This window comes from Dendrobates tinctorius, unplaced genomic scaffold (assembly GCF_039654945.1).
Source record: "Dendrobates tinctorius isolate UK_male_01 unplaced genomic scaffold, ASM3965494v1 ptg000422l, whole genome shotgun sequence".
NCBI lineage: Eukaryota > Metazoa > Chordata > Amphibia > Anura > Dendrobatidae > Dendrobates > Dendrobates tinctorius.
This window is the reverse complement of record NW_027362086.1, coordinates 1839910-1864403: the sequence shown is the minus strand read 5'-3', so window position 1 is coordinate 1864403 and position 24494 is coordinate 1839910. Positions and strand designations below refer to the sequence as shown.

Genomic DNA, 24494 nt, shown 5'->3' with positions numbered 1-24494 from the left:
CCTGTCGAGGGGGTTGGGGTTTAGCACAGGGCTTAACAGGAGACAGGGACAGGTCGGGGACTTGGGCCTCACTACCTTTAAGTGTACCCCCAAGTTAAGGAAAGACAGGGCAATTCCTTAGCCTGAGGGGCAGTTCAGGGGTCCCGGTTCCACATCTTCTGTTTTCCCCCCTACTGCCCCGTGACATTGGGTTTCCGTCGCCTTTTTGGGCAACACGACTGCATACTGACGATAGTGTTTGGGGAGCGGGGAAAGATCTGCGGGGAACTTGGTGGAGGCAGCCTAAACGCACTCCCTCATACATCTACTCTTACATGATTTACTCCAACCAAGAATCTTCCCCGAGGACCACTCTATATGGGGAGAGTGATACCGCAACCAGGGGCATGACGAGGAGGGATATCGTCTCCTGATGAGCTGGAGACACCGAGTGTAACAATGGGGCGGTCTGGTGGTTAATCTGTGAGGGCAGAGTTGTGCCGTTCACCACTCTGATGGTGACTTGCCTAGATAACATAACCAGGCGTATTGCGTGCCGGTGAGCAAATGCAGACGACATAAAATTGCCTTCACCTCCGGAATCCACGCAAACCTCCACCGCCAGAGTGGAAGAACCAAACTCAAGTGTCCCCTCAAAGGACAACTTGGAGGAAAATGCCTCTGATTCTAGTGAGCCGCCTCCTACAGCCACTAGGCACGAGCATTTTCCCAGCCACTGTGGGCACCGGTTGGCAAGGTGACCAGACTGCCGGCAAACATGACAGATCACAGGGGCTCGAGCGGACCGGTGCCTGGATCCCTCGCGGGAAGCTCCCTGACATTCGGACACCAGATTGGGAGATTCCAGAGGTTTAGCCAAACTGGGTGCCAACCTAAACCTCTGCCTACACTGGGACCGCTCCAACCTTCGCTCAGCAAAGCGAATGTCTGTACGGGTGGAGACGATGATAAGCTCCTCCAGTGTGGCAGGAATCTCCCTGGTGGCCAGGGCGTCCTTCACATGGTCAGCCAAACCTCTCCAGAATGCCGGAATGAGGACCTTCTCTGGCCACTCCAACTCCGAGGCCAGCATCCGGAACTGGATGACGAAGTGGCTGACTACGGAGGAGCCCTGTGACAATGCCAGCAGTCGGAGCGCGGTGTCATGAGTGACTCGCTGCCCCAGGAAGACCTGCTTCAGAGTGCCTAAGAACTGCGAGGCACTCTGCACCGCATGATCACCACGCTCCCACAGTGGTGTGGCCCACTCCAAAGCCCTGCCCGACAAGAGGGAAACTATAAATCCCACCTTAGTCCACTCAGAAGGGAATCGTGCAGCCAGCAGCTCCAGCTGTATAGTGCACTGGCTCACGAAACCCCTACAAGAAGCACTATCGCCCGAGAACTTCTCGGGCAGTGGGAGGTGGGACAAAGTCGGGGCAGGGATGGCAGTGGTCACACAGGAGACAGCCTCCGTGGCTGCCTGAACAGCGACCGCAGTAACATCCGCAGCTTAGGCTGAACGCTCGAGAGCCGCCAACCTGCCCTCCAGCTGCTGGATGTACTGCAGCAGTTGCTGTTCGTCCGCCATTACTAGCCAGACAATGGCGCTAGTATAATGTTAGGGCTGGCGGAACGCATCAAATAATAAAATAGTAAGGTGCGTTCGCAGCCCGGGGTCCACCGTGCAGAGGTCGTAAACTGCTGCTTAGTAATGGCGGACACTAACAGAGCACTGGCGGGATAACCGCTCACCCGGTGTGCACAGAAGCGAATTCTGTTATTGCACAGAGCCGCAGAAGCCAACGCTGGAGCCTGTTAACTTCACAGGGCTTAGCAGGGTGAGTGCTAGTAAAGGGACACAGGACTCTGCCCCAAGGACACAGGGTTGGAGTCCCTCAAGTCCCACTAGCATTCGACACCGCAACTGTGATGCCAGGACTGAATAAAGAAAAGTAGCACCGCTACTGGTGCATGCAGCACGGCACTGGCGGACGCTACTAACCAGCTTATGCTTAACTGGAAAGCGCTCTATCAGCGCACGGCGCAGCACTGATGGATGCTGCAGTATGCTGTACAATGTGCCTCGTGCTGGATGACACACTCTGGCGTTACTTTGTGAGAGGAGCCTGGGACACTGCAGCGCTAGGCAGTGCCACTACTCGGCGCTGACTCGTAACACTAACCCTGAACACAAACACAACCAAGGGTAGGGTTTTTTTAATGAGTCAGTCACCAGTCTCAAGCATCCATCATCACACACACAACTAACCATTAGTCTATACTAGCGCATGGCCGAGAGGCCATGCGACTCTTTTATAGCGGCGTCCTTCCGGGACCTTCCCAGTAGTGGACTAATCTGAGCAGGAACGGGACCTGCGCATGTAACCTCCAATGAGAGGTCGTCCCACGGGCATGCTCAGTACCCAAAAGACAGGACTTAGTCCCAAAAGCATCTACTTGCTGCTGATTCAAGCATGGAGTTATAGCAGAGACAGAAGGAGCAACCAGAAGCCTAGCATCAGCCTGGGCAAGATGCCTGGAGCGACATCTCTGCTGAGCAGGAATCTTTGCTGCTGCAGAGGAATGGGAGACTGCAGAGGACATGGCTTGAGATTCCCCCTGTGCAGTGGGGGAAACTCGACGCCTAACAAACTATGCAGTAAAAACTTATGTACATAACGTTGTGCACAATTTTGAGGCAAGTGACTATACAGTAAAATCATTGTTATTCAGAATTTCCAACTACAATCTATAGGCATATTGTTTTACTTGGGCAAAATAGGCTAAAACAAATTTAACCAAAACTAGAAAGTCAAAAATTGTTGCAAATCTTACATTCTTGAAGTTCCTAAGATGATGATTACATAACCATCAAAAGTTTTCTTGAAATCAATCAACGGGATTGCAAAAAAACATGTTGCGATAAAGACGCACTATTAACTACCAAAGATTTGAGAAGAATCTAACGTGAAGTGACTAGGAAACCATTATCATCCAATGCTGTCATATTCCAGAGCTGCAGCCTCCTTGGAGTGCTCAGAAGTAAAGGTGTTCAGTACTCAGAGTCATGGCCAAGGAAAGGGAGTCTGAACCCCAATCACTATTGAACAAAACAGAAGGTGAAACGTCAAGGCTGGGGCAAGAAATATGTGAAGATAGATTTCTCAATTTTTTATGGTTTCATGAGATGAGAGGGCCTATTGATGGACCATGGTATTATTAAAGATGAGCTAGTTGTACATTTTTGGGTTGATGATAGACTCAACTTTCAACTCCCCAAACTACTGTTAGTGTTTTTTACTTTTAAAAATACCCTTTCTTGAAGCAGTGGTACAGGAAAAAGTCTGCATCTTTTAAGAAAACCATAATTTTTATGCAGGACAACGCACCATCGCATGCATGAAAGTAATCTAGTGCTGGGCTAGCCCGCAAAGGCCTTCAAGGTAACCTGACAGCTGATTCATATCACCGCAACATCTCAGAGAAAAATAGTTTAGATGCAGCCGATGACTGAGCCACACGGGGAACTAGTTGTATAGGCGGGGAAAAACGTCTTTAGAACCACCTGTCCGATTAGTCGCCCTTGTATCTCAGGCTTTTAAACCACATTTCTCTGAAATGCCGCAGGTCGACTGTGTTACTGCAATCAGTGATTTTTTTTTTTTTAAATATCAGAAATTTAGGGTTTAAGTTTTTTGGTGGTTATTCTCACTTTAATAGATGAAAATAAACAAATGAGATGGGAAAATGAATGTTTTTAATTCAGTTACATAATAATTCTGCACACCAATAATTCTTTACACATAGTCAAAACTACACTTTTATTTTCATAAATATTCAGGTTTGTTGACCTTTTGGTTTGACAATCAAAACTGTAGTTATTCAATAATAAAATTAATAATCAAAATTTAAATTCTCTAATGATTGTGCCCACAGTGCACAAGTTTTCTTTTTCTCGGTTGGACCATATCCCTGTGATATATACTCGAACGGTTTTCAATTTTATTTGTGCAGAAAATCTGGATTTTCATTGAAAAAATACAGATATACAGATATCAAGGGGTTGTGTAGACAGAAAGATAGGAACTATGCTGACTTTAGGTCTTAGGCCGGGGTCACACTTGCATCTGCAATGTGAGAAACTTGTGCTAGTCTCTCACCTCAATATCCAGCACTGCCGCCGGCACTCCAGAACGGAGTGTGCGGCTGAATGTCTTTCTATGCAGCTAGCAAGTGTGACCCTGGTCTTAAAAGCAATCTTCATATAGCATAGGACAATAAAGTCACCACTTCAGGGTCAATAATGGTAGATTTTTTTTCCCAAAAATATTTATACATTGAATGATCCCTTTATTGTAGCTCGGTGGTAAATTTGGATTTTGCAGACCTTGATGAATTATTTTTGCATTGTTTTTAGTGTGCTTGCCTCTGCTTGGATTTGGATTTTAGTTAGATTTAAACTTGCAAGATTTTTTAGAAATTCCTGTTGGTCACAAAATTACATGAAGGAGGATAATCACTATATAGAGCAGGTTTAAAGGCTTGTTTCGGCTAAATAATTCTTTGCTCAGGTGTAAAAAACCAAACAACTCAGTCAGTCATACTCCCACTACTATCACCCACCCAGCTCGGGTCACTGTCAGTGGTGGTATCACTGCTACCCCAGCCATCAGACCAATGTGGACTGTGCTTACAAAAGATCACTGCCCCAATCACAGGCCGGCGGTCCGGCATTTGGGTACAGGAGGTTTGTTTTTTTTTCATTTCCTGACATATCCAGTCCCCGAGGCAAAATTATATTTTGCCTGGACAATCTCTTCAATAAAACTTTAATCTTCAACTTTGGAGTTATGTTAACTCTTATATTGATGTTACTTTTCCCAAATGTTTATATGTGCAGTAACTACGCTATATAAATGTACCAAAATGTAGTATCTACTTACCTTTGCAGTAGATTTCCCCATCTTTATCTGCCAATGTTGTGGACTCCAAACCTTTCCCACACTTAGCACAACGGAAACAGGCCTTATGCCATGACTGAAAGAGAAAGAATACCTTTTAGCCAAGGTTCAATCACGGCCACCACACTGTCCAATTCATTTAAGGGAATCTGTCAGCTTGTTTTTGCTATGTAATTTGAGAACAGCATGATATAGGAACAGAGACCCTGATTCCAGTGATACTGTATATCACTTACTGGGCTGTATTTCAATTAAATTCATGTTAGATCAGCAGGAGATCATCACTAGAGGACTAGTTGTCTTGTGACATGTATTCCTCCTACTTAACCATTCCCCCATCACTCATTTACATAAATCTTTCCCATGCTCAGTGTACACAGAAGCTGACAAATCGGTGTGGGAGGAGTTTTACCGAGCTCAGTGTTAGAGAACTTCTAGATCTACAGCAGAAAACCAGTGATTTTATCAAAATTGTGACGAACAGCCCACCGCCGTTCGTCCACTTACGGGCGACACTAACGGGAGTCCCGCTGCCACCAAAACGCGACGGACAGCGGACCCTGTGTCACCACTATGTCACAGTCCCACCACTGACACGGGTGTATCAGCGGACGGAGGGGCGTGACACAATGCCGGCACACGGCTATCACAGGCGCAGTGGGGCTTATCTTAGTTATCCCAACACTGGCACCATGTGACCAAAAATATCCAGCAAGCTAATCACGCTCTACAATTTGCCGCAGGGGGAGTTTAATTTGGATGCCCCACCACTGCTATCAATCTTCCAAGTACTGCGGGGATTTATGTATATCCCACTTTCTCAGTTCCACTTTGGAACTCGCAGCTCTCCGGCGCCCCCCTTACCCTCAGGTCAGTCAGGGAACTGCACCTAGGATAATTAGTCGCCGGACGGGCTGCCTGTTGTGAACCGGCAATTAGGCTTCTGCAGTAAGGGAATTATCAATGCTGTGGCTGAAGCCCCTTACTCAGCAATATAAGACCCTTCTAGACTGCCAGCAAGCCGTAATAGCCGTACACAACGCGCTGCCACCAGTCACGGTTACTTAATTCACAGTGTTAAATTAAGAGGGTCCGTGGCAAACCCCTTGAATTAGTAGCGATTATCTATCAAAGGCGTATAGTTCGATTCTTAGAGCATGGAGACAGATCTAAATAATTTCATTTATTTTCCGAAAGAGGACAGTGATTACAGATAAAAGTTGCTATAAAATTGAGAAATAAAATATGTACAGTACAGGTATAAAATAAAAGTGGAGAAAACAAAGAGAGTACACTCACAGTTCCATATTGTTCCTTAGGCAGACCATGCGGCTAAGGTGGGTGGAGGCGGAGCTGCACTTCTCCGCTCATTGGGGTCCTTCTAGCACGACGACTTGAGCTGTTCTGAGCTGGTTTGCCCAGGAAATGCCTTATAGACTTTCCTATGTGACATCACAGAGAGGTGCATTCTGGGTTGATCCCACCTCTCTTATCCAAGTTATGTTTTGGCTACAAAACTTAGATTAGCTATAACTTTATGGGAGAAGCTGGTATGGACTCATCAGTGGTATCATGTTTCCCAGCGTAATGAGCCCATCAAGAAAACATCAAACATCTATGCGATATGACCGTCCATTTGGGCGCAAATCCTATCTCATGTTCTGGACAGGGTAGAACTTCGAAACATACGCGGTCTCGAAGCTGGGACCGCTCAGGTTACAAAAATATGATTTTCATATCTCTAGGGTATTTGGTTCTTATGGTATAGTCTCTCATAGTTTTATTCGTTTCAAACAAAGAAGTTTTTCCCGCTCTGAAGAGGAGAGAAGGCAAATGGTGTGAGGAAGATGGTCTAGCTAATTAACATTCCTGCTCTTCCAGAGGAAGTGGCAGGGTTGATAAAACCTGGGGGGAAGGAATTCCTACTACTGAGAGTTTACAATGTCCTAGGATGGAGGATTTGTTAGCACATTGCAACAGAAAACATATCTTGCAGACATGGTACATCACACCTCCCCCCTTAAGAGGGCGCTAAGGAGGCATTACCTCTCGGTAATCGGCCATGCGCACCTCAGCGGGTTCGCCCCGGCGGGACAACCCATCGGCATTGCCGTTTTCACTGCCCTTCCTGTGTTTTACAGTAAAATCGTACTGTTGAAGGGCAAGGCTCCAGCGGAGCAATCTTCCATTGGTTCCCGACACGGTGTGCAACCAGCTCAGTGGGTTGTGGTCGGTTACCACCGTGAAGGCGCGCCCATACAGGTAGGGCTGCAAACGCTGCAGTGCCCACACCATGGCCAGACACTCCTTCTCGATGGTCGAGTATGCCACTTCCCTCGGCAAAAGTTTCCGGCTCAGGTACAACACGGGGTGCTCTTGGTCCCCCGAGTCGACCTGGCTAAGCACAGCACCGAGGCCAAACTCGCTGGCGTCGGTCTGTACCAGAAACGGGCGACTGCTGTCGACTGCTCTCAACACTGGAGAGTTGCACAGGGCTGCTTTCAAAGCTTGGAAAGCCGCCTCACAGTCATCTGTCCAGTTGACTGTTTGGGGTAGCCTCTGCTTGGTGAGGTCAGTCAAGGGTTTGGCAAGGGCGGCTATAGTCCTGTACGAACCGCCTATAGTACCCTGCAGTGCCCAAGAAGGACTTCACCTGTTTCTTGGTCCTGGGGGTGGGCCAGGACACGATTGCGTCCACTTTTTCTGGCTCCGGACTCATGGAACCCCCGCCTACCCGGTGCCCCAGGTAGTGGACCTCGCGCATGCCTATCTGGCACTTCCCCGGCTTGATGGTCAGGCCTGCCTGGTGAAGACGCTTGAGCACCTCCTGGAGGTGCTGAAGGTGTTCCTCCCAGGTGGAACTGAAGACGGCAATATCGTCTAAGTACGCCACTGCGTACTCCTCCAGTCCCCGAAGCAGGTGGTTGACCATCCGCTGGAAAGTGGCAGGGGCATTCTTCATGCCGAAGGGCATGACCGTGGACTCGTACAGTCCAAAGGGGGTGATAAAGGCGGATTTCTCCTGCGCCTCAGGGCTCAGGGGAATCTGCCAGTATCCCCGACTCAAATCCATGATGGATATGTAGTTGGCGTTTGTCAACCGCTCGAGCAGATCCTCGATGCGCGGCATCGGGTGGGCATCAGAGGTTGTGATGGCGTTGAGCCCCCTGTAGTCCACGCAGAACCGGGTGGTTCGATCCTTTTTAGGCACGAGGACTACAGGTGAAGCCCACGCACCTTTTGACCGTCGAATCACTCCCAGCCTTAACATCTCATCGACCTCTTGGCGCATGACTTGTTGCACCGTTTCAGAGATCCGATAAGGTGTTCGCCGTAATGGGGCATGATTCCCGGTGTCCACCTCATGAACCGCTAACTCCGTCCTCCCAGGACGGTTGGTGAACACGGGCCGGAAGAGTTCCAGGGTGGCCATCAACTGCAACCGCTGGGACACGGTGAGTGAACCACTTATCTCCATGTCCTCAATGGACCCATTGGCCTTGGCCCGGGCCAGCATGTCCAGGAGGGAATCTTCCTCCCCATCCTCTGGCAGATTGCAGACCGGTAGGACGCAAGCTTCACGTTCGTAGTGCGCCTTCAGCATGTTGACGTGAAAGGCCTTGCGCCTACCCCGAGCATGGTCAAGCGTGACCACGTAGGTGACCGGGTTGAGCTGTTGGTGGACGACGTACGGGCCTTCCCAGGCTGCCTGAAGCTTATCCGTTGGTACCGGGACCAACACCGACACCTTTTGACCCACCTGGTAGGTCCGCTCCCGGGCGTTCTGGTCGTACCAGCGCTTCTGGTCAGCCTGAGCCTGCGTCATGTTGTCATGCACCAACTGCGTCAAGGTCTGCATCTTGTCACGGAAGCGCATGACATAATCCACGATGGACACTTCTGTGGGGTTTGGCTTATCTTCCCAGGATTCTCTTATCAACCCAAGGGGTCCCCGGACTCGCCTGCCATACAGGAGCTCAAAGGGGGAGAACCCGGTCGAAGCCTGCGGAACTTCTCTGTAAGCGAACAGCAGGTGTGGGAGGTACCGCTCCCAGTCGCGCCCTTGGGTCTCAACCAGTATGCGGAGCATCTGTTTGAGGGTACCGTTGAAACGTTCACACAAACCGTTAGTCTGTGGGTGATACGGACTCGATACCAGCTGCGTCACCTGCATTTTCTCACAGAGAGCCTCCATTAGGCGAGACATGAATTGGGGCCCTTGATCGGTAAGCATCTCCCTGGGAAATCCTACTCTCGAAAAGATGGTCACCAGTGCGTCAGCCACCTTATCTGCCCTGGTTGAAGACAGAGCTACTGCCTCTGGGTACCGGGTAGCGTAGTCTACCACGGTGAGAATGTATCGCTTTCCGGAGCTGCTGGGGACGGACAGCGGTCCTACAATGTCCACCGCGATTCTCTGGAAAGGCTCCTCTATCACCGGCAAAGGAATAAGGGGAGCCTTAAGAGCAGGCCCCGCCTTACCCACTTTTTGACAGGTGGCACAGGAGCGGCAGTAGTGTGTTACATCTGTCCCCATCTTGGGCCAATAGAAGTGTTGAGACAGCCGTGCCTTTGTTTTGCTGATCCCCAAGTGTCCAGCGAGTGGAATCTCATGGGCAATCCGCAACAACTCAGTTCTGAACTGATAGGGGACGACCAGCTGTCTTTCCCTCAACCACTCCTTTTTAGGATCTCCGGGTACTGTCTCCCGGTACAACCTTCCTCGTTCCCAGAACACCCTCTCCTTATCAGACTTGGAGGTGGGCGTCTCGGCGAGACCTCTCAATTTCTCCAGGCTGGCATCTGAGTGCAGAGCAGCCTGGAACTCCATGCTGGAGGCTGCCAGAAGTGACGTCAGGGTCCCCTCTTTACTGGGACCCTCTGGAACCGGCTCTGGGCTCACCTCTGGTTCAGTCTCTCCTGTAGCAGCAGAGGGTCCAGAAGACAGTGCGTTACCTGCGATCTGGGCACTCTGACTGCGTGTGACAGCTGCTATGTATGCTGTCTCCCTGGGGATTTCTGCAGACCCACCAGCTGGTGCTGCCCTGGGCTCTACCTCCCCATCCACCCCCAACACTTCAGGAGCAGTGCTACTTATGGGCCAGTTACCTTCCTCGGTGGCACTGGTCAGCTGCATGGCATTACCTTCCTCATGGTCCCCATGCACCTCCCCATTTCCTTGAGCACCGTTGCTTACTCCTGCCAGGGGTTCCTCAGCCGTCTCACTCCGCAGAGTGACGGGGCTGAGCACTTCGGTACCTGTGGACACATCTACCGCTTCAAAGAAAGGGTTAACGGGTTCAGTCGGCACAGATACATCAACATCATCATCATCCTTCCTAGGAGAAGAATGGTTATCAGTTTGCTTTGGTACATTCACATCAGCATCAGCATCGTACCTGGGGAAAGAATGGTTGTTAGTTGCATCATTACTCATCAAGGCATTAGCAGGTAACACATTCAGTTTCCCATCATCAACATCATCAGGGTTAACGTTACCCTTATTATCAGTTTGGGGAAGGGTGTCAGGGACATAGTATGCAACCATCCTCCCCAAGTCAGTCCCCAATAAAACATCAGTGGGCAAATTTTCAGACACTCCCACCTCCCTCAACCCGCTCCCGGCACCCCAGTCAAGAAAAACTCGTGCCACTGGCAAGGGACAACGGGTGCCTCCAATCCCGGTGACAGTCAGGGTTTTCCCCTCAACAAACTCTTCAGGGGCCGCCAGTCCAGGACGGATGAGGGTTCGTTCAGCCCCGGTGTCCTTGAGGCCTGTAGCAAGACGGGCCCCCACCTGAACAGGTTGAACGTTGTCGTCAGCCCTCCCAACCACACCTCCCACCAAAAGAACAGAGGCATTGGGCCCGGGGGCCTTGGCTGGGGGGTTCTTCGGCCTGTTCGGACAGGTGTAAAAGAAGTGACCAGGCCGCTGGCAGTGGTGACACAGGCGACTGTCAGTAGCCGGCCTGTTGTTGGCAACAGGGACAGGGCCTCCGGAGGGACGGCTAGCTGGGGCATTGGGGTTGGTTGCTGGCTTACCCCCTTTCCAGCTGGTGGCGACTGGCCTCCGCGTCTCGGGCTTCCGGTTGGCCTCGTGGTTGTCGGCGATCTGCGCCGCTTTGTCCGCGTTCGTTGGTTCGCGGTCCAGGATGAACTGTCGGACCTCAGCTGGGCAGAGATGCAGGAACTGGTCTTTGATCATCAGGTCCCGTAGCTGCTCAAAGGTTTCAACGGACAGTCCATGGATCCACTGGTCAAAGTGGGTCCTGAGTCCTTGCACCACATCACTGTAGCTATCGTGTGGGCCACGTTGGAGGTGTCGGAACTTCTTTCGGTATACCTCAGGTGTCAGCCGGTATTTGGCGATCAGCGCCTGCTTTATGGCGTCATAGTCATCATCGGCTTCTGGCGGAAGAGAAGCAAATGCCTCCAGGGCTTTGCCTTTTAGCCCTGGGGTCAAGTACCTTGCCCATTGGTCTCTAGGCAGCTGGTACTGTCTGCAGGCTTTCTCAAAGGCTCGCAGAAATGTGTCCAAGTCCCCGTCCTTTTCCATCACGGGAAAATGCTCTGGCCGGGGTTTAGGAGTCTGGACGCTGCTGGGCTCACGGCTTTGGGCTGTGAGGGCATTCCCACCCCGCTGGAGTACCTCCAGTTCATGGGCCCTCTGCGCCTGGCGCTCGGCTCTCTCAGCCTCAGCTTGGCGCTCAGCTCTCTCCGCCTGGCGCTCGGCTCGCTGCTCTGCTCTCTCTCGAGCTTGCTGGATCAGCCTCACCCGCCCATCACTGTCTTCGGCGGGGAGTTCGTCCAAGGCCATTTGCAGATAGGGGTCCACCCCGTTCTGGTTGAATGTGGGGCCAGCGCTCAGGAGTGGAGCCTCTGCTGCAGCCCCATTGCAACTTGGGCCAACTTCTGCGCTCGCTGGATTCTGGTCGTTGTCCAGCTGCACTAGAGCCGCGATCATTTGAGCTCTGTTTTTGTTTGTGGCGTCAAGGCCTTGGTACGTGCATAACGCAGCAAGAACTTCCTTTGTCTGCCGGGTGTACCAAGGTTCTCCTTTTGCCGCCATGGTTGCCAAATAAAAGATAGAAAAAGAAAAACGAAGAAACGGGAGGGGGATACTTGCAAGTACACACTAATGTCTCAGGACTAGTAACCACTGAGTCTGTTCTCCAAAACCTATGATGCAGGATTCCCGCAGGAACCGTGCAGGTTTTTAGTGAGAGGAATGATTGCTCAAACCAAATCACTAATGCTCTAGGATTATCCCACCGCGCTGCCACCAATATGTGACGAACAGCCCACCGCCGTTCGTCCACTTACGGGCGACACTAACGGGAGTCCCGCTGCCACCAAAACGCGACGGACAGCGGACCCTGTGTCACCACTATGTCACAGTCCCACCACTGACACGGGTGTATCAGCGGACAGAGGGGCGTGACACAATGCCGGCACACGGCTATCACAGGCGCAGTGGGGCTTATCTTAGTTATCCCAACACTGGCACCATGTGACCAAAAATATCCAGCAAGCTAATCTCGCTCTACAATTTGCCACAGGGGGAGTTTAATTTGGATGCCCCACCACTGCTATCAATCTTCCAAGTACTGCGGGGATTTATGTATATCCCACTTTCTCAGTTCCACTTTGGAACTCGCAGCTCTCCGGCGCCCCCCTTACCCTCAGGTCAGTCAGGGAACTGCACCTAGGATAATTAGTCGCCGGACGGGCTGCCTGTTGTGAACCGGCAATTAGGCTTCTGCAGTAAGGGAATTATCAATGCTGTGGCTGAAGCCCCTTACTCAGCAATATAAGACCCTTCTAGACTGCCAGCAAGCCGTAATAGCCGTACACAACGCGCTGCCACCAGTCACGGTTACTTAATTCACAGTGTTAAATTAAGAGGGTCCGTGGCAAACCCCTTGAATTAGTAGCGATTATCTATCAAAGGCGTATAGTTCGATTCTTAGAGCATGGAGACAGATCTAAATAATTTCATTTATTTTCCGAAAGAGGACAGTGATTACAGATAAAAGTTGCTATAAAATTGAGACATAAAATATGTACAGTACAGGTATAAAATAAAAGTGGAGAAAACAAAGAGAGTACACTCACAGTTCCATATTGTTCCTTAGGCAGACCATGCGGCTAAGGTGGGTGGAGGCGGAGCTGCACTTCTCCGCTCATTGGGGTCCTTCTAGCACGACGACTTGAGCTGTTCTGAGCTGGTTTGCCCAGGAAATGCCTTATAGACTTTCCTATGTGACATCACAGAGAGGTGCATTCTGGGTTGATCCCACCTCTCTTATCCAAGTTATGTTTTGGCTACAAAACTTAGATTAGCTATAACTTTATGGGAGAAGCTGGTATGGACTCATCAGTGGTATCATGTTTCCCAGCGTAATGAGCCCATCAAGAAAACATCAAACATCTATGCGATATGACCGTCCATTTGGGCGCAAATCCTATCTCATGTTCTGGACAGGGTAGAACTTCGAAACATACGCGGTCTCGAAGCTGGGACCGCTCAGGTTACAAAAATATGATTTTCATATCTCTAGGGTATTTGGTTCTTATGGTATAGTCTCTCATAGTTTTATTCGTTTCAAACAAAGAAGTTTTTCCCGCTCTGAAGAGGAGAGAAGGCAAATGGTGTGAGGAAGATGGTCTAGCTAATTAACATTCCTGCTCTTCCAGAGGAAGTGGCAGGGTTGATAAAACCTGGGGGGAAGGAATTCCTACTACTGAGAGTTTACAATGTCCTAGGATGGAGGATTTGTTAGCACATTGCAACAGAAAACATATCTTGCAGACATGGTACATCACAAAAATCACAACACACAGACTAGTAAGTGATACATCACTGGAATTAGGGTCTCTGTCCCTACATTATGCTACTCTCAAATTACATAGCAAAAACCTAGTGACAGATTCCCTTTAAGCACTCTGCACAGTACTTGGAAGGTTTCTAAACTTCATCTGTACTTATTCCCGTTTTCTTAGCAAACATATGTCATGTTAAGGGGTTGGTTCAGCGGGATTGTGCTTAACTTATATTCAGTTCACCTCCTTCCCACCCCAGCATGGTGATTGACAGCCAAGACTTTCCTGAAGTTTGGGTAAATATTATGTTGCACAGTAGAGATATAATATAATTCTATGCAGAATTACCCTTTATTAATGTGGTTCTTCCATTAGGTAGTGTTAGACATTTATTCCACACTGAAAGCACTCCTGGAAAAAGAGGGCCATTTCTTACTAGAGCGTTAAGGTGACTGCAGTTCCTACTAACCATGTGCAAGGTTTAGGAGTACATAGAGAATTGTGATTTAAAAGACAAATACAAATAAATATGGTACAGCTGAAAATGTCATCTTCTTCCCCCAAAAACAAGCAGCCATAAAGTTCCATCAGTGGAAAAATAAAAAACCTGTAGCTCTCAGAATATAGAGATGCAAAACTAATGTTTTTTCTTTAAAATTATTTTTATTGTGTAGAATTGACAAAACACAAAACAAATTCTATAAATGTGGCATCTCTATAATCGCACTGATGCAAAAAAAAGTTGCCTTATCACTTTTATCATATGGTGAACGGCGTAAAAAAAATTCCAAAAAATAATCTGAGTTGCTGGTTTTTGCTATTCTGTCTCACATGACTCTGTCAACAGAAACACAGAAAAATTATAGCTCTCAAAATATGGCAATGTGACAACTTTTTTTTTGTAAAAAAAAAAAAGGATTTTTTCAGTGCGTGATAGCAGCCAACTATAAAAAATCTATAGAAATTTGACTTGAAGAATAAATCTAATCACTTATACCGCATGAGGAATGGTGTAAAAGTAAATAGAACAAATTCTTCACTTGCTGTTGATTTTGTTTATTCTGCCTCCCAAAGATTGCACTAAGGCTCGGCTCACATTTATCCTACGCTTATGACGCGCCCGAGAGGCCGTGGGATACTCAGCACCGTGCCCGTTAACTTCAATGGGAAGTGTCACAGTGGCAGTGACCCAGTCCGTGGCCTCAGGCGGTCATGTAAAAGGGGTAGAATTGAATGGGAATAAGTTTATGTAGTGATTCGTGACACCAGTTGGAGTGTCCAACTGTAGCATAGCCGGCACTGCATATGATCCCTGGGGGAGTAGATGGTGATGGCAGTGCAGATGTTTAACCCTCTCCAACCAGGACAAACCCCCAGAGATTGTGATGGAAGTAGAAGGCATGGAGTAATAAGGCAGGAGACAGGGAAAGTCACTTTATCATTTACTGTAGTTCAGGTGCAGTTCAGAGGAGATATTACAACTCTCACCAGGTTACAGTCTGCTCTGGAGAATGGGAGTTATCCTTCACTCTGCTTGTGACTAAGTGTATGCTTCCTGCTATTCTAATCCCTTCAGGGACTAAGGCTTCCGGGAGTTTAGAAACTTCCAGTATAGCTTCTACTCACTGTGTATTTCTCCTCTGGCAACTTGCAGCTTGGATCCTTTTGTGAAGCAGCTCAAGTTCCTTCTTGTACGATCCTTCACTGATCCTAGGTTGTTGCAGTCTTTCAGAGGGAAAAGACAATGCTGTTGGTAGTATAATCTCACACAGTCTCTCAGCTTACCACCCTGCTCTGAAAGCATGGATGGTCTAGGGGCTGACACCCTGATGCTTCTTAGCTCAACTCCTGGATAGAGCACATGTTTAATGGCTTCCAAGAGCATTCTTCTCCTCCTTTACACTGAAGAACAACAACTCTACTCATCCCCCTCCCAGTTAGGGTGTGCCTGCAAAGCTCTAATCTGCAGACAAGTAAGGGAGTGAGGTGAATTGTGTGTGTGTGTTGTGGTCTCTAGCAGAGAAAGCATAACTCCCATTGCTCACAAAACAGTACATATTTAACCCTTTTGTGGCGGTAAAGACAGAGGGCGCCACATTTACACCGGGGTTTCTGTGTATGTCTCTGAAACACATGTTTCAGACAGAACCCCTTGCGGAAGATTTCCTATAATGAGGCAGATGGAGGCACTGTGGACTCTCTCTGTCTGGCCTATGATCTGGCTGTGCCCATCTTTTTAGGCGTGCATAAAAGCACAGTCGGCCACAGTTTTGTGGACCTCTTAAAAGACGAAAACCACCGAACAGAAGCCACATAAAGTTCAGAATAACTCTGCAGCCTCAACAGTGAATAGATCTGTTAGGAACGGTGGAACGCACTAAATAAAAAATAATAGAGTGCGTCCACCGTGCAGTAGGTGTCACACCGCTGCTAGGTAATGACAGACGAGCAATATGGCGGTATAATGCGCACGGGTTCAACTTCACCTGAAGTGCGCAAAGCGGGCTCTGTTCACACACAGAGGCGCCCCAACCAGGGCTGTGAAGTCGGTAAGCCACAGTTGCGACTCCGACTCCTGGATTTTATCAGGCTCCGTCTCCGGCTCCGACTCCAGCTCCGACTCCGACTCCTTCATAAATGGCCAATTCATAACAACAAATTTACTGTTGTAAAATATTAAACATCGTGCTTATTCAGTTTCTCACCATCATATAAGTAATCAGACCACTTAGAGCAAAAACTACATTTATTAGAATACAATTAGAATATAGCAAATAACTTTTATAAACTTTTATAAACTGTAAGTAAATATGCAATAAACACTTTTATGCAGTTAATAAGAAGAAATCTATAAATTTGTCCTCAGAAAAAGTATTGCCTCTGTCAGATCCTCCTTCATGGATGCCCTCAAATCTGATCTAATTATTTTGAGAGCAGAGAACAACCTCTCTACACTAACTTGTGTTGGTGGCAAAGCAGTAACCACTCGGGCAACATCTCTGACAATGTCAGGATACAGAGGAATCGCTTGCTGCACTGTTATTTTTGATGAACGGTCAAATTTTTCAATTTCTTTTAGTGCACATGAAAAATTCTGCTGAAATGTACTGGCTGTGTTCCTTGATGGGGATGACTCTTCTTCTATGCGGGAACGCTTTGCACGGTCCTTGTGATCCAAATATTTTTCGAAAATAAATTCTTCATCAGTTGATGATGAGGGTGAAGATGTGGCAGGACGACCAAATTCTTCTTGTTCCTCCTGACTGTTCTGCAACCCTTTCATCCTTACTGCTATTTCAAACAGAGCTTCTTTTCCTTTACTTAGCTGTTGATCATCTAGAAGAATCCGATGCATTGGGTCTACATAAACAGCTGCCAAAAGAATGTTATTTTGTAATAGTAGCTCCTCTCTCCGTTTCATTGATGTAGCAATGCCACTTGCAATTAACCCTCCTCTTTGGGACAGGCGAATCATCAGGTTCTTCCACTCCTTTAAGAAAATACCTGGAGTTAAGTCCTCTGCTTGTAATTTTTTAGTCACTGTAAATGGGTGCTCTAGCAATTTTTCCAGCTCAGTCACCTGATTCCACTGACTTTCATTTAGCGTCAGTTGAGGGTTAGCCATGTCTACAAGAAAGGTTTTCAGTTCAACCAAGCGCTGAATCATTAAGTAAGTACTGCCCCATCGTGTGGCTTGATCAATAATTGCCCCTTTTCCAGCACGTCTCTTCAAAATTGAGTCAACTTTAGGGGTTCTGGCAACAGTAGCCAATTTTCTCACCTTGCCAATCAGTGCAGCAGCATGTCCTTCTTGCAGACTGTCTCTTATAGCCAGCTGTAGCGTATGCACAACACAGCGCATGTGATGAATGAAAGAACATATTGACAGTTTCAACAAGATCATCTAAACTATCATGTTGCTGTTCATCTGAAGCAACTTCAGTTTGCTCCTCAGTTACAATACTGTGTTCCTCTATTGCAAACATTTCTGTGTCTGTGGACCCAGAATGTTCTTCTAGCTGCTGGTCACCATCATTACTCTCATTCATTAGCTTAATAGTACTTAGCATATTTGAAGCATTGTCAGTTACGACAGAAAGAACTTGCTCTTTTTTAAGTTCATAGTCTTGCAGAACCTTTTCCACCAAGACCTGGAGAAACTCACTGGTGTGATGAGCTTTGGTGTCTTTTACTGCCAATGTCTTGGTAACTATTTCATTTTTGTCACAAACAAATCGGACATTGATGGCAAAATAGTTCACTCTGTGACGTGTGCAGGCATCCATTTTAAGAAACAGAAAGCGTCCCTTGAGAGTTTTTTTAAGTTCTTCCTTTTGTTTAAAAGCTTCTTCGATTACTAATTTTCTAATACTCTCTCTCTCCAGAGAAACACCAAGCTTGCGGGCCATTTCCCCATTCAGACACTAAAAGCTGGTCGTGAAAATAATGAAATAGGCACACTATCCTTTACAACAAGCGCTATGATCTGTTTTTTAAATGTATCTACTGTCATTGTCACAGTAACTTTGTCACTGACAAAATATCTTGCAACTGATGGCTGCAAAGTTCTCTGCTCCTTTGTTTGGCTGGAAGAGCTGGGCACTGGTTCATTGGTTTGGATGCAGTCTTTCTCATCCACTGCTTTCAGTACTTCTGGATGAAAGCGCTGTAAATGTCTCTTTAGATTAGAAGCTCTAGTAGGAGCATTTTTATCTTTGCCTGAATATGCACTCATCTTGGCTTCACAGCATTTGTTTTTGCCTGGATCATTTGTCATACACTGACAGACATAATGTTTTCTATCTTGAGTGATGGTGAAATGTTCAAATACAGCTGATTTAATGTGATGCTTCTTTGACATTCTCAGGTTTTTAATTCTGCATTCACAATCCAAATGACAATTGTTTTTCCTAAAAACAATTGTACAAAAATATTGCCAGGTCGTACAACTGATATAGTGGTCAGTAATACTGTTATTATTCCTCATGTACTCACAGTTAACTGATGCAAAGTTTGTTGAAAGGCTAATACTTCTTACAGTCTTCCTCTTCTGAGTAGCAGGCAGCTGTGAGATGCTTGGAAGACGCACACCTAGTATGATCTATTCTAGAGGAGGAGCTTTACTACTAAGAATTTGCAACACATTTTCACTTTCAGTTTCATACATTGTAAGTAGGGGGGTTGGGGCAGCATGAGGTTAACCAAGTATAAGATTAGATAAGGGCAGTGGAGAACAGTGACACACAAGAAGTAAGAAATGTCTCTATCTCCAGCAGAACTGCTTATCACTGTTGTTCATAGTTTGAAATAACATATATATTAGAGTAACATTTATAAAATTCATATGAAAGTTCAATTATGAAATAATACATTTTTTTTAAAGCAGGAGTCGGAGTCGGTACATTTCTGCCGACTCCGACTCCAACCAAAACTAACTCCAACTCCGACTCCACAGCCCTGGGCCCCAACATAAACATACAAAAAACGCTGAGCCTGTTAGTGTCACAGACCACAGGGAAATGCACACACGGTATCTGGTCACAGGAGCAGGACCCAACGCAGAGGAGCTATGTCTGTCTAGACCTACCGTGTGTGCGGCGGTGCTACTGCGGATGCCAAGGAGGGCTGAAACTGCAGCACGGCGTAGGGCACGGCCGCTAGTCGACAAAGCTAGGAAGCAGGCGCAATGTCGGACACTAGAGTAAAGGTGCGGTGTGCATAGTGGCCTAAGGCTTGCCACTGACTGGTGCTGACTGCTGCACTAATTCCCTATCCACATGCGTAATAACAGACGGAAGGGGTTTCAAATGAGGCAGTCATGAGAGTCATACATCCGTCACCATTCACACATTTAGCTTGATAAGTCTATACTAGTGCATGGCCGACCGGTCATGCGCACTTTTTATAGCTGTGTGGGACCTTCCAGATCTCCAAGATGGACCAATGAGATCTGGAGCAGGACCTGGGCACATGACTCCCGAACTCCAATGGGGGATCGTCTCGTGAGCATGCCCTGTAGGAGCACAGAGGAACTTAGTCTCTGGAGCGGTCTGCTGCAAAGTAATCTTCTCTGCAGTAGATAGACAGCAGGAGACCGCCAAATGTGAGGCTCTGGATTCTTGCAGAGCAGACGCAGAAACCTGATGCCTAACAAGATCCCTCAGGTTTTCATCTGAATCATGTATTTTGTAAATTTAGATGGAAACCCAGATATACTGTTAGTGCTTAGCATAGAGCACAGGATGAATATGAACTAATCTAAAATGTTCTGTATCTCAAAATACCAATGAGTAGATTGTCCAGCTCAACGAGCGGTTTTAATCTTTTGTATTTCACCGGTGTGCTAACCGGATTTCAGCATAAAAGTGTTTCACAAAGAAATGCCTGTTATCATGAATAAGGGTGCAAGGACACCAGAAATGCGTTGATAACGCAATACTTCGCACTACCAATGCTGATGTTTTTATCCCCAACTTGAGAATGTTTTATGACTAAAGAATCTGTTTTTTCACTCCATCGTTGAGCTGGACAATCTACTCATTGGAATTGTTTCACGCCGTGACATGGCCACTCTGTGCTCCGATTCTCAAGATGTCTTTACCAGTGAGCTGGAATTTTCTTTATTTCTATCCCAAAATACCACAAATAAAAGATTTTACTCAACCCACAATAAACAAGTCACCACTCAAGTCCATTATCTGTTCACAGAAATTTAGGAGGTGTTCACATTACTGGTAACTCAAAGGCTCTTGGAAAGTGACATCGCTCTCACCAAAAGAAATCCAGCAAAATCTGCGCACTCAAATCCAAATGCCCCCTCCTCCTGAGCTCCACAGTGTGGCTGCAGTTAGCATCCACATGTTTGACTTTACTGTAGAGAGGAGAGGCCATTTAAATTATGGGGTGCGTGTTTCCAAGTCTCCAAAAGCATAAGCTGGGCACTATGTAAGGCCATTACAAGGTCTGGACGCTGCAATGTACGGGCATTACAATGGTATATTTTCACTCTGCATCGTTCGTTGCTGCTTGATTCTGGAAAATACCCATGGAGTCAAAATCATCACTACACCCAAAGATGAATTCCCTGAGGGGTATAATTTCCAAATTGGGATTAATTGAGGGAGACTTCTGCTCTTCTGGCACTAAGGGGCTCTGTATATGGAGTCTGTAAACTGTTGTACAAAAATTTGTTCTCCAAGAGTCAAAAAATAAAAGCTCAAATCACCCACCTTTCGCCCCATTCAAAATAAAACAATAAAAAAAACCCACACATACACATATTAGGTATCGCCGCATTCAGAATTGCCCAATCAATAAAAAAAGGATTAAACGGCGTAGCGGTGAAAAAAATCGAAACGCCAGAATTACGTTTTTTTGGTCGCCCGGACATTGCATTAAAAAGTCAGCTCAGTGTGCAAAAAAATAAGCCCTCACCCAACCCCAGATCATGAAAAATGAAGACTCTATGGGTATCGGCATATGCCACAATTTTTTTCTCTTTTTTTTTTTTTTTTTTTTTTTAGCAAAGTTTGGAATTTTTTGTCACCACTTAGATAAAAAAGAACCTAGACATGTTTGGTGTCTATGAACTTGTAATGACCTGGAGAATCATAATGTCAGGTCAGTTTTAGCATTTAGTGAACCTAGCAAAAAAGCCAAACAAAAAACAAGTGTGGGATTGCACTTTTTTAGCAATTTCACCGCATTTGGAATTTTTGGTAAAACCAATGGTGTCGTTCAAATGTACAACTCATTCCGCCATATTGACGGAAAAATAAATAAAGTTATTGCTCTGGGAAGAAGGGGAGCGAAAAACGAAAACGCAAAACTGAAAAAAGCACTGGTCATTAAGGGGTTTTAAGGTTGGAGTTTGTAAAATCAGGTCACTTATGGATGGTCCTACTGTCCTGACACCTCACAGGTAGTGATGAGAGAGTATACTCGTTGCTCAGGTTTTCCCGAGCATGCTTGGGTGTCCTCCGAGTATTTTGGCGTGCTCGGAGATTTAGTTTTTGCTGACGCAGTTGCATGATTTGCGGCTACTACACAGCCTGAATACTCGTGGGGATTGTCTGTTTGTTAGGGAATCCCCGCATGTATTCAGGCTGTCCAGCAGCCGCAAATCATGCAACTTGCGCCAGCAAAAACTAAATCTCCGAGCATGCCAAAATACTCGGAGGACACCCAAGCATGCTCGGGAAAACCTGAGCAACAAGTATACTCGCTCAACACTACTCACAGACTCTGTTAATGTGACATGGTAATCGCAAACCATTCCAGGCAAATTTGCACTCTGATATGACTCTCCTTCTATTCAGAGCTTTGCACTGTGTCTAAGGCTATGTGCCCACGTTAGCGTTTTTAAATGCTCAGGAAACTGATCCCCTTCCCAGAAAACGCGCATTTTATTTCCGTGCGTTTCTTACGCGTTTTTTGCACAAAAGACGCGCGTTTTTGACGCATTTTTTCCGTGCGTTTTCTGGGAACGTTGGAAAAGGCTAAGGCTAAGTGCACACATAGCAGAAAATTTCTGCTGAAAAACCTGACTCCCCAGAAACTGCACGTTTTTTCTGCGCATTTTCCGCGCAAAAAATGAGTGGTTTTTATGCGTTTTTTTTTCCGTGCGTTTTCAAGGCGCATAGAAATAGCCAGAACCGCGGAAAAATCCGCGAAATTAATGAGCATAAACACAAAAATTGAGCTTGGTTTGAGTTGGTACACATGCAGCATATAAATGCATGTTCACATGGCCAAAAAGCATACAAAACCTACAAAAGACAAAATGAAAAAAACCCTGCTATAATTAAATAAGTGAAAAGCAAAAGTGCATTTAAATCATACAGAGTTCTTAGTAATACTGTATTTGATCAAACATAGCATAAAAGCCGTCCCACCATCGACAAAGTGACTCTGTGGTCGGGGCGGTCCTACACTGTCTAGTATTAGTAACCTTCAAAGTTCACGTCTGTGTGAATAAGGGCAGACAAGGACCGGGTCCCAACCACCGAACACCAGTCAGGGGTAGCTTCTTAATACAATTTCCAGCTCTGGAAAGGGAGGCCACACCCCAGCTTGCATAGAATGCAAAAATACAAATGCACTTTTGCTTTTTACTTATTTAATTATAGCAGGGTTTTTCTCATTTTGTCTCTTGTAGGTTTTGTATGCTTTTTAGCCATGTGAACATGCATTTATATGCTGCATGTGTTCCAACTCAAACCAAGCTCAATTTTTGTGTTTTTTCTTTGTATTTTTGCATTCTGTGCAAGCTGGGGTGTGGCCTACCTCTCCTGAGCTGGAAATTGTATTTAACCCCTTACCTACAATGGACGTAATATTCCGTCCATGTGACCCTGGACCTAATTCCCATAGACGGAATATTACGTCATAGCGATCAGCGGCACCCACGTGGTGAGTGCCGCTGATCGCGGCCGGGTGTCAGCTGATTATCACAGCTGACACCCGACACAATGTGTCAGGGGCGGTCACGGACCGCCCCCGACACGTTAACCCCTTGCACACCACGATCAAACACGATCGCGGTGTACCGGGGGTTAAAGGGAAGCATCGTCAGGGAGGGGGCTCCCTCCATGCTTCCCTGAGCCCCCCACAGCAGTGCAATGTGCAGCGTTGCTGCGGGGGGCTCTTTCCCTGCAGGTCTCTGGATCCAAGATGGCGACGGGGAACTTCGGGGGCCTGAAGGGAGCTTGCTTCCTCAGTGCCTGCAAAGCGCAGGCATGAGGAAGTCTGCAGCACTGCCTGTGACAGATCGCTGATCAGTCACAGTGATCTGTGATGTGACAGATCAGCGATCTGTCACAGGACAGTGATGTCCCACCTGGGACAATGTAAAATATTCCCTAATAAATTCATTTTTTGGAAATAAAAAAACCAAAAACAATAAAAGTACACAAATTTGGTATCGTCACGTCCATAACGACCCGCTCTATAAAACTGTCCCATTAGTTAACCCCTTTAGTGAACCCCTTAAAAAATAAAAAACGAAGCAAAAAATAATGATTTATTATCATACCGCCGAACAAAAAGTGAACTAACGCGCGATCAAAAAGACGCATATAAATATCCATGGTACCGCTGCAAACGTCATCTTGTCCCGCAAAAAACAAGCTGCCATACAGCATCATCAGTGAAAAAATAAAAAAGTTATAGCTCACAGAATAAAGCGATGCAAAAATAATTATTTTTTATATAAAATTGTTTTCATTGCATAAAAGCGCCAAAACATAAAAAAAACCTAAATGAGGTATCACTGTAACCGTGCTGACCCGAAGAATAAAAGCGCTTTATCAATTTTACCGCAGGCGGAAAAGGTGTAAACGCACCCCCCAGAAGAAATTCATGAAACGCTGGTTTTTGTTCATTCTGCGTCCCAAAAATCGGAATAAAAAGCGATCAAAAGATGTCACATGCCCGAAAATGATACCAATAAAAGCATCAACTCGTCCCGCAAAAAATAAGACCTCACATGACTCGGTGGGTCAAAATATGGAAAAATTATAGCTCTCAATATGTGGTGATGTAAAAATAGTTTTTGCAATAAAAAGCGTCTTTTAGCGTGCGACAGCTGCCAAACATAAAAACCCACCACAAATAGTAAATCAAACCCCCCGTTATCACCCCTTTAGTTAGGGAAAAATAATAAAATTTAAAAAAAATGTCTTTATTTCCATTTTGCCATTAGGGCTAGGGTTAGGGCTAGGGTTAGTG

At 46.6% G+C, this 24494-nt stretch overlaps 2 protein-coding genes across 2 annotated transcripts in view; both read right to left on the bottom strand.

Annotated features, from left to right (window-relative positions):
* Positions 1 to 24494, bottom strand: part of CSRP1 (cysteine and glycine rich protein 1) — a 347337-nt gene that overhangs the window by 8220 nt on the left and 314623 nt on the right. The window contains exon 6 of the mRNA XM_073564013.1: positions 4926 to 5019. Within this exon, the coding sequence (XP_073420114.1) occupies positions 4926 to 5019 (94 nt within the window). The remainder of the gene's footprint in view (positions 1 to 4925; positions 5020 to 24494) is intronic.
* On the bottom strand, positions 5367 to 11910 carry LOC141076740 (uncharacterized). The gene is made up of 2 exons (XM_073564021.1): positions 10899 to 11910; positions 5367 to 5383 (listed from the first exon to the last, which is right to left on the bottom strand). The coding sequence occupies exons 1-2, from the start codon at positions 11905 to 11907 to the stop codon at positions 5367 to 5369; spliced, it is 1026 nt and encodes a 341-aa protein (XP_073420122.1). The 5' UTR covers positions 11908 to 11910.

Bases quoted from the DNA above. Each gene is read 5' to 3' on its own strand.
- LOC141076740 (XM_073564021.1), bottom strand. From the start codon at position 11,907: ATGATCGCGGCTCTAGTGCAGCTGGACAACGACCAGAATCCAGCGAGC.